We start from the raw sequence: 13,846 nt of genomic DNA, 5'->3' as shown, positions 1-13,846 counted from the left end.
ATCATTTTCTGGTATTTTCCAAGCTGTTTAAAGGCACAGTCAACTTAGTGTATGTAAACTTCTGACCCACTGGAATTGTGATACAGTGAATTATAAGTGAAATAATCTGTCTGTAAACAATTGTGGGAAAAATTCCTTGTGTCATGGACACCTATTCGGTGTCCTGTGTGGATTTAAGTGTGCTCTCTCTAATTCTCTCTTTCTCTCTTTCTTTCTCTCTCTCATAGGACCTGAGCCCTAGGACCATGCCTCAGGACTACCTGACATGATGACTCCTTGCTGTCCCCAGTCCACCTGGCCGTGCTGCTGCTCCAGTTTCAACTGTTCTGCCTTATTATTATTGGACCATGCTGGTCATTTATGAACATTTGAACATCTTGGCCATGTTCTGTTATAATCTCCAACCGGCACAGCCAGAAGAAGACTGGCCACCCCACATAGCCTGGTTCCTCTCTAGGTTTCTTCCTAGGTTTTGGCCTTTCTAGGGAGTTTTTCCTAGCCACCGTGCTTCTACACCTGCATTGCTTGCTGTTTGGGGTTTTAGGCTGGGTTTCTGTACAGCACTTTGAGATATCAGCTGATGTAGGAAGGGCTATATAAATAAATTTGATTTGATTTGACAGACCATCCAATATATTTAAATAATAGTTTTAAGCATGTTATGAGGCTAAACAGTATTTGGTTACATTTAAAATGTCTACAAACAGAGTAAAACAAGCTTATATTTTTGGTTCTAAGCTCATATGGCATATTTTTAACATTTTCATAGCGTACTGGTAGTCCCATAGTCATTGATGCATTTGGTGCACCGGAAATATAAAACTCCTCTCAATGACCTCTCCTGCCACCTAGGGCCCAATACCAAAACAGCTCCAATCAGCGGCTTAGGTAGAGTTCATACATATCCAATCGTTTCAGCTCCCTGGGCAGACCATTGAGATCTACACTATAAATACATATGAGAAGGATCAGTAATATAAGGGTTTGGAAACTTGGTTCAGCTGGGGGGAGGGAGATTTACAACATTCCCACAGGTCCTTGCTTGTCAAACGGGGAGGGGGGAGATGGTATGGAATCAAAAAGGGGTAGGGGGAAGTAGTGGCTAAGACTGAGCTAGTCTGGTAGTGACCTCCATCTAAGCTACTGTACAGACACCGGTCCACGAGCGAGCGGGAAGTGAAGTGGTAGCCAAGGCCTGCTATATTTAGCCACCTCCCACGCTGGCCAAACCACATACCAATGACAACAGACACTGACACCCACCCAGTCACTCACCCATCCCAGCCAGCCACCGATCCCCACCCCCTCCCCCTCTTTCCCACCCACACCCGCAACATCTTCAGAGCTGGGGAGCGCAAGGACCCGTCTAGGCCGCACTACCCAGTCTGACCTCCTCGCCCCACGCCTTCCTAGCTTCCGTAAGGATATAGACATATCTTGAGATCCCCCTAAAGGGACCTACACACAGGTAAGGTGTCATAACCATAGGGCCACTTCTTAGGTGTTGTGCCTATATGTTTTGCTGTGTGATTGTACAGGGTGACATTGATGTTTCAAGTCAAGCTTGTTGGGGACACTCAATAGACCATTGCGACAGAGCTGCCCTCCGCACTATTGTCAATTTAACAAGTTCTTTGCATCCCAATGTCTTGCTAATATGTAAGGTCCATCTGATCCCCCTAAGATTTAATAGAGCCTGGCATTATGTCAATGACCAACCTGGACTCAGGGGTAGACGTAACATATTAAATGTAAATCTGTCTCCCACCATTTAGTATATGTTACATATGTATTCATTTGTGGATGGCCATCATCTATTTCATATGATATCGATATGTTACGAATTACAATTCGTGTGATATGTTCTCCAATTGCAATTTGTACAATATGTTGCTAACTTGCAATGCGTATGCTATGTTTCGAATTAGTTGTGGCTAACATTAGTTAGGTGGTCAACTCTAACATTAGCTAGGTGGCTAACATAGGGTTACGGTTAGGTTAAAGGGTTAGGGTTAGCTAACCTGCTAAGTACTGTAGTTGCAAAGTAGCTAAAAAGTAGTAAGTAGTTGTAAAGTTGCTAATAAAATTTGTCCGTGATGAGATTCGAACACTCAACCTTTGGGTTGCTAGACATTGAGTCTATGAGACCAGGCTGGAATGACTTACTCTATGTTGATTAATTTAATTATGTATGACAATGTGCAGCAATTTCACATGATTTCTTAGTTCTCCATACATCTTTTGTTGGTGCTATTCCCTTAACATTTTTACATTTACAACAGAGTATGAACGAACATTGAGAATTCTTTGGAAGTGGATTTACTTCTTGGAGCTGACACTAAAGCTATGAATGAACATGTGAGCATGCTTTAATCAGCTGGTCAGATAGCTATGAATGGCTCAAAGGCCAAATTAGTGGACAAGATCAGTTTTGAGTTGTTTTACTTTACTTATGAGTACCTATTCATAAAATACTGGACATGCAAGTATATATATTCATTCAGATTTGAATAAAAACAAGATGGTGCATACAGTGTTTCCCAACTCTGGTCCTCGAGTACCCCCAACAGCACACATTTCTGTTGTAGCCCCGGACATAAAATGACTGATTAGCTGACAAGTAGAATCAGGTTTGCTTGTCTGGGGCCACAACAAAAATATGTACTGTTTGGGGTACTCGAGGACCAGAATTGGGAAATTGCAGTAGGCTATAGCTTGACTTGGGCAAAATGTGTATTTTGCTGTGGACTGTTGCTCGCCCCATCTTCTCAACTGTCACATCTGTTTGTTGTGTCCTGTCCTGTACCCCTGTCCATTTTCGACCAACATGGGTAATTCCAAGCATATCGATTCTTGTTCTACCGTGGTTCGCTCCTGCCATGTCTGATGAGTATGTGCTCAGCTTTTAACGGCCCAAGGTTATTTAAAGGGATGCCAAGGTTATTTAAAGTGATGCCAAGGTTATTTAAAGGGATGTGCTAACTTTGCCCTTTTAGCGCATCCAATAAATGCAACCGGCCCCGGCGCGTGTTTGTGCGTGGCAGTGGGAGTCAAACATTGAAAGTCAATATATATTAAAAAAAAATTAAAAAAAATTAAAAGAGTTCTTAACAGGGAGTGTTAGCGATCAATAGCATGCTGCACAGTGTTGCCTCCTTTGGGGTGATGTTAAGCTAGCTGTCATTGAACAAGGTGTGCCGTAACATGCTGTCCCTTGTGATATTGTGTTTCCCCAGCGGCAGTAATGTCACAGTTCTCTACCATGACAACCAATGAGAGGAAGCTACAAGCAGCAGCCATCTGTAGGGAGATACAGGGTCCTGAAGGTACCCCTCTCACTCTCTGAATAAATGTAACTGCAGTCATAGTGTACATACTGCACAGACATAAATACACTCACGTGAGTGCCTGTGAACAAACACAAACGCGTACGTACACACACACACCAAAGGAGGCTGCTGGGAGGCGCTATAGGAGGACAGGCTCATTGTAATGGCTGGAATACAATGAATAGAACGGTATCAAACATATGGAAACCACATATGCCATTCCATTAACTCCAGAGCTCCCACCACCAGCCTCCTCTGACACACACACTTAACACTCTCACTTTGTAGCGGTGTATCATCTAGTTCGCCACCATCTAAGGCCCTGTATATAAATAAGAATTTTATTTGCTCAAAGTAACTAATCTCTTTGTCGTTGTCCTTTGAACAAGCTATTTCTAGGCGTGGACAACTGCATGGCTTGTCGCGGTAGGGAGGGAGGGATGGGGGGGGCCTGAGGGTCACTGACAGCTGAAGCATATTCTGGCAGGCTAGATTGCTTTTGGCTGATTTGATAGGCCTATGACACCTCCATGATCAGCATGCATTAGGTATTAATCGCAAACAAGGGGGCCAACATGAGAGGCTGGCTGACACAAGAAAATGATTCATCATTACTCATATTGACAGTATACACTATATCAAAGTATATCAAACATTAGGAACACCTCAATTTGTCGGGTTATAGACACTATAAGGTGTTCGAAAGTCTTCCACTGGGATGCTGGCCCATGTTGACTCCAATACTTCCCACAGTTGTGTCAAGTTGGCTGGATGTCTTTTGGGTGGTGGACCATAGTTGATACACACAGGACACTGTTGAGTGTGAAAAACCCAGCAGCTTTGCAGTTCTTGACACAAACCGGTGCGCCTGGTACCTACTGTACTACCATACCCCGTTCAAAAGCACTTCAATCTTTGGTCTTGCCCATTCACACTCTGAATGGCACACATACACAGTCCATGTCTCAATTGTCTCAATACTTAAACATCCTTCTTTAACCTGTCTCCTCCCCTTCATCTACACTGTTAGAAGTGAATTTAACAAGGGTCATCAATAAGGGATCATAGCTTGCTCAATGTAATGTTTTGTATACTCAGTGTATACTAAGTCAGTGAGATGGGTATTGGGAATGTGTAAAATGTGTTTTACATTGAAAGGTAATCAGTAGAATGTAATTAGCAAAATGTGCATATTGTCAGTATAATGAGAAACTGCTTTGACAGAATATGCATAATAGGGTCATTTAAAAGTAAGGGAGTATGGGACACTAGCTCAGCCAAACGCAGATAAACCGACAACTACACATAATATGGGCATATACAGGTGGAGGTACAGTATGACACAATACACACACACCAGAACCCCCCCCCCACACACACATACACACACACACTTTCTCAGAGCTGTTGTGTCTCTTCCAGATGCAGAGATGGACCTGGGGAAGAAGATGAGTGTCCCTAAGGATGTGATGCTGGAGGAGCTGTCTCTGGCCTCCAACAGGGGCTCCCTCCTCTTCGAAAAGCGCAAGAGGCGCTCCGAGAAATACACCTTCGAGAACATCCAGAATGTAACCAACACACAGATCAATGTAAGCAACACAAACCACTTGCATGTGCACCCTTGAATGTGAACACTAACTACTATAGTGTACTACAAGGACAATCAAAACACTGGAACAAAGTTGCTGTTTCAACAAGAACATTTAAGGGAAACTGAGCGATGAGGGTGATGACAGTTACCATTTGTTTTGGTACTTTATGTGATTGTGATGAGAGACGCAAATAAGGCTCATCAGAGTTTCCATTAAATAAGCATTTTCTACATTATCAGTAACTTATCAGCTGTTGAACTGTAGGAGACTGTTCTGCACGGCTAGTACATCTCGTGATTTATTCTCCCCAATCCAAAAGCAGTCTATGGTCCTAAAGAAAAGAAATCGAGGAACACAATACCTAATTTCCTAATAAAATGCATAGGCTCTTGAAATGCATTGCAGACTGCAGCCCTACTGCTGCTCAAGACTTGAACCCGTTCCAGAAACAACCCCTATAGATCTACTGTACTCTATACAAGTGCCTAGGAGGTATCCTAGGCACTTGTATAGAGTACAGTAGATCTATAGTAGCTCTGCCCTTTGATAGTCTAGGTGGATTTGCTATCGTATATTGCTACATGAAGATTTATAATGAGGTCATAGAGGATAGGGGGCAGGACATAGGGGTTGTTTCTGGACAAGGCCTTGGACTTGCATAATAGGTATGATATTCTTCCAACGGGCATACGTCAAAGTCCTGTTTACATGCTTTGTGTTTGGATGGGCAGTGTACGAAGTCATCGTCTTCGCAGCAATATAGGCTACACAGGCCCTAGTAAGCTACTAGACTACTTAGGCCACATAGGCACATTTCCCATATAGCTTTTAAAACAGAAAGTCCAAATGCCAAGGGTCTAATAATCTGTTACTTTGCATTTAGTAATTGTTGTATCTAGCTTAGCTGGAGAAGAACGCACATCTGCACGGTTTCACATTGTACATCACTATGATGTTTTATAACATGTGCCACTCATTCTGACAACCCATTCATATGTAAAGCAGCACACTGTTGTAAACCATAACGTACAGTACGACGTACCATACACAACAGTAATGTTATGCAGTACGCTTCCTCTGGTAGTTGCTTGAGCCTTTGGAATGTACACACACAGTCATACCTGTTAAACTCTGAGTGTTGTTTTGGGCCCGGTACCGGGCCTCCGGAGCTTAAGAAAGTGACATATCATTTGAAAGCTAAAGCACTTGTCTTTTTGAAAATTGAGCTTAAATCTTACTGCTGGTGATGTCATAAGAATGCCCCCCCATGAGCTATGGTCATATTCATAGAGTATGCAATTTAGGTCAAGTCACCAAAAGTGCAAAAATGTTGTATGTGTGGAAAGGGTACACCCTGGTAGTCATCGTAATGCAATGCAATTCTTTTTTGATCCACATTTAATATGACGTTACCTCAAATGCATCCGTTGATCCATCGTTTCCTATGACAAAAATGACTGGGAAAATAAGTTTGAGGGCCTGTCGGTCTGTTATTTACAACAACAAAAAATAATAACTCAAAAGTCCCGATCACCCGATGTCAGGCTTGAGGTGAGGTATTACCCAAACCAGATCAAACGAGATGCATCTGGTTTCAACTGTTTAAAAAAAAAATGGCTGTGTTCCTATGGGAATTTGCAAATGTGTAGAGTGCCACCATCAGGTAAAAGATATGACAATGTTTTTCTGAACGGTAATTGGTGACATATTTTACTTAAAATCTAGACTTTAAATTCTCTTATTCCCCAACATGGGGACAATTTGGAACCAAAACCTCCCCCCAAAAAATATTTATTTTGTTTAGCTTTTCTTTGCCTGCTGTTTCTCTGGCTCTGTAATAGTCACATTGTTGCTGTACACCTGTAATAGAATGCCACGGTTATTACGTTTCTATCAGTACTAAGCATGTGTTCGTAGGACATTTAGATTTTTAAAATCGTTTTTAAATGTATCTAATGAAGCTTAGAAAATGCCACCAGAGGGCGTCATAGTTTGACAGCTTGTTTGGAATATATTTACAATATATTTGAATATGATGAAATTCTTAAAAAAAATAATATCTCCCCCCAGTTTGTTTACCTTTGGGGGCAAAGGGGAACTGCTATTTCAAGTGTCGACATTCCCTGAGGAAGTCCTGGCGTAAATCATTCCAAATATCATCGGGATGATGAAAGTTACACACTGTGGACCACAGCACAGGATATTCAAGCATGAGAAAACAATGCTCTTTATATTACTGGCTCTGCATAAGACACTCACTGACCTTTCAATTCCGCCCCCCCCCCCCCCCCCTCTCCTCTTTCTGTCCCTCTCGCTCTCCCTCACTCTTTCTCTCCATCTCTTTGACCCCTGCTCTAAACTGTATTTCTCCATCTTCTTCCCTCCCTCTCCCCTTAGAATGGTGTAACTCTTCAAACGGAGAGTCAAGAAACCAAAGAAAACAGCTTAAGAGTGGAGCAGTTGTCTAAAACGCCCCAGAACATGCCTGACCTGAGCACAGCCCCTAACCCAGACAACATCGCACCAGGTGGGTGCTGCAACTGTGAAATAACCTCTGCTCTAAACTCATGACCCCATGACCCTTATGACTCAGTAGCCTGGAGGTCAGTGGAGTCATTAGCATGATATATAAGCCTGGGCTATCTCCGGTTGTGCCAGTGACATTGGAGTCAGCCTTGATCAGTTGAAAATGTGTGTTGTATCACCTGAATCGTGCACAGAATAAAAAGCCTTGGTCCAAATTAAAAGTAGTGCAGCCTGGCCTGGCCTGATAGCAAGCCTAATTTAGACTGAGACTTATATCCAGTCAAGAAACTAACCCTAGCCCCTTACTGCCTAGACAGGATTTTACTTGTATTAAGTTATATAGTCATAGCTCAACCTTGCCCTCTGATAGGCTAGGTAGGACTTTGTTTATTAGGAGCGCTTTCTCCATTATTCACACATGGTGCTGTATATGAATGGTCCAGCTGGATATAACAAAAAATGTAATGCTTTGCTAAGGCTTCATAGGGGAAAGCATTTTATCCTTGTATGGAATCTTCTGGCTCAAGGGCATGAGCCATCTTTCTTCTTCTCCTCCTCCTTCTTCTCCCTCTCCCTCTTATTCTCTTTCAATGGATCCCCCCTAACTTTCTGTATCTATCCCTCATTCTCCCTCTCTCTTTCCCCCCTTACCCGCCCTCTCTTTTTACTGGCGACCATGGGCATAGTTTGATAACAGTCCAGATTCCCCACAGGAAATGTATAGAGTATTTCCTGTGTCCACTGCTCGCTGTCCCCTGATACCATCAGGGAGAGACTGTCTCTCAGATATTGCTCGCACTCCCGATCCAGCACCATCAACATAATATGGGCACCAGTTTAGCCGATGAGCACATGGAGACAGTACGTGTTGCTATTTCGGGAACTTACGACTACGCCACCACCTTGATAGGGAGTCGGAGGAAAAGTCAGTGGATACAGCATGGAACATTTTGGTTGGACCTTGTGTGCAATTGACCAATAATGTAAAAAATCATAACAGTCACAAAGATGTACCGGACCAAATTTGAACCTATCATAGAGTTTGGATAGCACAGTACAGTGAATGGAGCTCAATACAGTACTGAACTCTACTATGCTCTGCTGTATTGTACTACACAGTACTTCACTGTGTTTTGCTGTGTTGCGCTGTGATGTTAAAAATTGTGAAACATGAGAGAATGATATTCATATCCATAATTATGCATTTCTGTGTAGTACAGATCAGGGACCCATGATGTAATTCCGTTACTGGGTGTAAATCAACTTAACTGTAGTTCAATAAAAAAATGTTTAGTTCAAAGTCAAGGTGCCATGTCATAACAGACACCCCATTCTTTTTGTAGATATTTTTTATATATTCATTCGGAGCAGATATTTAAGATTTTTTTTTTGGTTTGCATCTGTACAGTTCTTCCACTACATTCGTTTTTGTACATTTTTCAGTGGAAATTTTTAAAAGTAGTCCTTGTGCATGGAGTTGTATGGTTTGTTAAACTTTTAAATCAATGGTTTCTGTTTGGCATATATTTTAATGTAATTTTTGTTTTGTTTTACCTGAGTCAAAGCGTAATTCTGTTACTAACCAAGCTTTGGGGCAACCATGTCACTTATACACAAATCCTCCTCTTATCTCCCCCAACCCCCAGTGTTTCCTGAAGTGCAGCAGTCACAGTACATTTCCCACAACACATTGGAGCAACTAAATGAGCAACCATGCACGTGAGCACTGTATGTGGCCGGTGTAAATCTCTTGTGGTGTGCGTTTTGTGAAAAACAGCAGAACTCCCCAGAGGGGCCAATGTTTGGTCTTTCCCATTTCCTTCTCGAGCAACCATCAATTCAGGAAGAGGGATTGTTCGTTATAAGAGGGTTGGACATGACAGCGCAACACCCCACGTTATGTAACACCTGCTTGCAAGCTGCCCCTGGCGAAGAACACCCGTTTTGAAGGATAGTTCTTTGGATAGGCCTTCCCTGTCACCCTTACACCACACAGTAAGAAGTCCTTCATGTTGGTTCACTGTGGAACTTGACCATATTTTTCTCTGGATGCAACACAGGGAGGACCCATGCAGTGCTTCATGGGGTTTATATTGAGCTTTGTGTTAGGAAAAATCAGGTTGGTAGTATAATATATCTGGCCTGATGGATGCCTCAAAGGTCATTGTGAATCATTTCTAATAGTCTTTTACATTATTTTGCTGTTAAGCAGTTTCTCACTAATTCTCTCTCTCCGTCATTCTCTCCCTCAACCCCTCTTTTTCACTCACTCTACTTCTTGAACCACAAGCTGTACCAAAGAAAGGTTATGTGGAATCCCAGGGCCCTTTCACCAGATTCTCTCTCCCTCTCTTTCGCCCAGGTTATGGTGGCCCTCTGAAAGAAATGGAACCAGAGAAGTTCAACAGAACATGCCTCCCGAAGTCCTACCACTCCCCCTGGGACCAGGCCATCTACCACCACGACCCCTCCCTGGCCGATAGCCTCGTCACCTGCCTGCAAGAGCCCGAGGCCAAGCCAGAAGGACCAGGGTACAAGAGCTTCAACAGGTATAGCCGATGATGGACCCGGACCACACCTTGGTTGAAATAGTACTTGTTACACCCCTGACTTCGGAAAACATATGTCAACATGTGATTTTGTAATGAGCATAACATACTCTATGTTGAAGTGTACTAAAATGTCAACTTGATTTTACCATTTGTAGTAGATGAAGGGAATCCACTGACATGCTTTCCTTTATCTGGGTCACAACATAGTCAACAGACACACCATGCATTATCATTTCAACAGAACATGTCCTCCAGACAGTGGCTCATACCTTTGATGGGATGAGCCAATCTGTCACTTCCCTCTGCATTGTTAGTGGTGCAAGGTTAACATTAACATTGTCAATCCTCTATCTATCTCCAGGGTGGCTACTCCGTTCAGAGGCTTCGGAGGCAAGTCCACCAGACCGGCCCCAATGTCCAAGGCCCCCGAGGTGGAACACAACCCCATGCCGGAGCTGTACCCCGAGCTCCAGGCGGAGCCGGCAGTGCAGAGGCCCACATTCAACAGGGTGGCCTGTGGCTGGGCGGGGAACAGCGCCCCACTCATCCTTCCCACAGTGCCGCTGGTTCCCATGCTTATCCCGGAGTCCGATGACCTTTGAAACTCTGGCTGCTGCTGTGTCTCCCAAGACGTTTCCTGGTTTGCTACCCACAAGTCCTTTTTGGTGGGTTAGGGTCAGAATAGGGTCAGAGTGAGGGAAGGAGGTCTTTTGGTTTTCCGCTTAGGGCAAGTTAGCTACGTCTTTGTGGCGAAAACACACGTTTCTCTGATTTACTGGTTGGCCCATGCCCAAGGTATTCTGCCCATCTTCAAACTGCACTTAAAATAAGTCAACCACACTTGCCAGAGTTACTAAATACAGTATACGAGCTGTACATACATTGATATGTATGAGTGAAATTGTATTTGCCTGATGACATTTGATTATTGGTATTAGTTGTTTTCTGAGGTAAATAAAACTATGTAAAGCATAATGCTGTTATTTCAGTTTTCCTTTAATGATTTTATGCTTGCATTGCTTCTTTTCCTGCTGAATTAGTCCCTTTCCTTGTGATTGAGTGACACAAATTGCTTTAACATATTCACAGAGAATCGCTTCAATAACTGTTCAGCAGTGAGTGTCTGCACTTGATCTATAGTGAAGGATCCATTGCCGCATGACATTGCACCTGTGTTCTCTCCTATGTAGCCTTCCATCACCACTCACATCCTATGTCAGTCTAAGTTACAGTTCTATAACACACCTCAAGGTTACACTGCCCGAGCTGACATATCAAATCTGCTTCCCCGAGGCGAGCGAGATGACGCGCCTCACCTTTTTGCGACAATGCGGCCACTCGCATCATATCAGCCAGTCTCCTACTCACTCCTCTCTGTCGCTACGTCTTTCAGTTATCCCACTCAAAATAATATAGGGTATTCGTGAACAGGATGTGACCATTGTTGGGAGTACTCAGATTACTTTTTTGTGATAACGAGAAACTTAACGGGTACGTTTTTTAATTTAGGTTATCAGTTACTTAATTACTTTTTCAAATAAGCAAGTCGGCGCAAATAAAAAATAAAAGTCCCTCACTGTACGTTCGCCGCAGTTTCTGTTTCTTCCTGTTTCTGCACGAACAAGTATTATTCTATTTACAGTTTTTGACAATTGCTTACACATGATTTATGAAACTAGGGCTCCTTTTCTCTAGACTCTACACACAAAACCCCAAAATACACGCACAACATGCAAAACGTCACACATCGCTTGCAAAACCAAACAGTTAATTCAAAACTATTTTAACTCTTTTCAAAATGGTGTTTTTGCATCAAAACTCTACACACAAACCATCACATGATTAGCTCTTATACACGTCAACTACACACGGATGTGACAAATGTAAAAGACTACTACTATCTTGTGTCTTTTGCATGTTCAGTGTGCAGTGGAGTCTACGGCAGTTTATCATAGCACTCACACGTACATGTGTGTGCACAAATATATACAGTATGTATGCATATGCAATATATATTTACACTATAAACAGAAATGCAAGGGGGTGAAAATAAAATGGATTTCTTTCTCAAGACATTGTATTTTCATCCAGATTTCAGGATGAACAGTAACAGACAGAACAAATACAGTGGAAAATAAACAAATAAGCTTGTTACTGTAAAGATAAAAACAATTAGGGTGCATGCATCCTGTCTCCTATTTGGGTCTGGCCACAGCCCCTCAACATCACAAGCGATGTTCTCTTTGGCTAAACGGGGGGGGGGGGGGGGGGGGGGGGGGGAGGGAGTCTGGAGTGGCATATCCTGCCCTGGCATGCCCACTCGTCTATGTCAACACAGGCCTCCTCCATCGCCTGGAGAAGGGGTATGCGTTGGTGGGGTTGGCGACTCTCCAACTCTTCTATTGGGTTTAGAAATGGAGAATATGTTGTCAGGTTGAGCATCAAAACTTGCGTTTGGACTGCTCTGGCCCATTCCTCTGGTCATTGGGAATGAGGATATTATGCAGGGTGTCAAGAAAGGTGATAATGTGGGCAGAATTGTAAGGATGTAGAGTGGCATGATGAAGGACACCGTTCTGACTAATGGCTGCACACATTGTGATAAATCCAAGATGGCGTAGATGGATTAGCAGTAAGGCGTCTTTGTTTTCGTCTTCGTCTTGTCGTGTCCTGAGTATATATCTTTTTATATATTTTTTCTTCGCATATATTTTAAAAATATTTTTTCTTAACCTCAACTTCAACATACTCTCCTGCAACCTGTTTCACCCAATGTGGTATGGATCTACTATTTTCTTTACTTTAGAACCGGAACCCCCAACAGAGGCTAGCCAGCTAACGAGCTAGTAGTCAGCTAGCCACTGCTAGCGGTCATCAGCTAACCTTTAGCCCGGACAACTCCTGCAAACCTTTTCACCTGGATCATCGCAGGTAGCTAGCTGCTATCTGAGTGGCTACTCCTGGCTAACGTCTCTGTCTCGAAGCAAGCACCAATTAGCCTGGAGCTAGCCTATGCTAGCTGAAGAGGTCCATCAGCCACTCCTTGGGCTACAATACCTATTTTGCCAATTGGCCTGGACCCCTTTTACTGCCGATATGGAGCCCCGCCGATACTTTACGACTGGACTACCGACGTAGTCTGCTCGAGGCGGTTTATCAACAGGCTCCTCCATCGCGATGTGCCCTGAATGCCCTTCTGCTAGCTGTGGCCCGCTAGCTGTCTAGAGCATATCGGACTGTTAGCTGAAGAGGTCCATCAGCCAATTTCTTTGGCTACTATATCTATTTTTGTCAATTGGCCTGGACCCTTTTACTACACTGAGCCCTGCTGATCCGTCACGACTGATCTGCCAACGTAGTCGCACGATGGGGCTACAACAGACTTCTTCCGTCGCGACGTCCCTCTAAAGCCCTTCTGCTAGCCTGCTAGCCCCGGCCCGCCGTGTCTCCAGCCCGCCTAGCTACTCACTGGACCCTATGATCACTCGGCTACGCATGCCTCTCCCTAATGTCAATATGAAATGTCCATTGCTGTTTTGGTTAGTGATTATTGTCATATTTCACTGTAGAGCCTCCAGCCCTGCTCAATATGCCTTGGCTAACCCTTTTGTTCCACCTCCTACACATGCGGTGACCTCACCTGGTTTAAATGGTGTCTCTAGAGACAATAACTCTCTCATCGTCACTCAATGCCTAGGTTTACCTCCACCGTATTCACATCCTACCATACCCTAGTATATTGACTTCTGTAACCGTAAAAGCCTTGGTTTCATGCATGTTAACATTAGAAGCCTCCTCCTCCTTTGTTTGTTTTATTCACTGCTTTAGCACACTCTACCAACCCAGA

General features: G+C 43.4%; 1 protein-coding gene across 1 annotated transcript; it reads left to right on the top strand.

Annotated features, from left to right (window-relative positions):
- The first annotated feature begins 1,264 nt into the window (after nucleotides 1-1,264).
- On the top strand, nucleotides 1,265-10,974 carry LOC139416099 (myozenin-2-like). The gene is made up of 6 exons (XM_071164383.1): nucleotides 1,265-1,468; nucleotides 3,237-3,326; nucleotides 4,752-4,918; nucleotides 7,319-7,448; nucleotides 9,810-9,996; nucleotides 10,361-10,974. Exons 2-6 carry the CDS (start codon nucleotides 3,245-3,247, stop codon nucleotides 10,599-10,601), a joined length of 807 nt encoding a protein of 268 aa, XP_071020484.1. The 5' UTR covers nucleotides 1,265-1,468; nucleotides 3,237-3,244; the 3' UTR covers nucleotides 10,602-10,974.
- Nucleotides 10,975-13,846: the final 2,872 nt, after the last annotated feature.

The sequence above is a fragment of the Oncorhynchus clarkii genome, chromosome 9 (genome assembly GCF_045791955.1).
Source record: "Oncorhynchus clarkii lewisi isolate Uvic-CL-2024 chromosome 9, UVic_Ocla_1.0, whole genome shotgun sequence".
NCBI lineage: Eukaryota > Metazoa > Chordata > Actinopteri > Salmoniformes > Salmonidae > Oncorhynchus > Oncorhynchus clarkii.
Note: the sequence above shows the minus strand (reverse complement) of the source record. Positions and strands in the feature narration are given on the sequence as shown.

Excerpts from the sequence above, each read along its gene's own strand:
- LOC139416099 (XM_071164383.1), top strand. The coding sequence starts at position 3,245 with ATGTCACAGTTCTCTACCATGACAACCAATGAGAGGAAGCTACAAGCA. Across the intron at positions 3,327-4,751 it reads GGAGATACAGGGTCCTGAAG|ATGCAGAGATGGACCTGGGG; the intron begins GTACCCCTCTCA and ends TGTCTCTTCCAG. Across the intron at positions 9,997-10,360 it reads GGGTACAAGAGCTTCAACAG|GGTGGCTACTCCGTTCAGAG; the intron begins GTATAGCCGATG and ends ATCTATCTCCAG.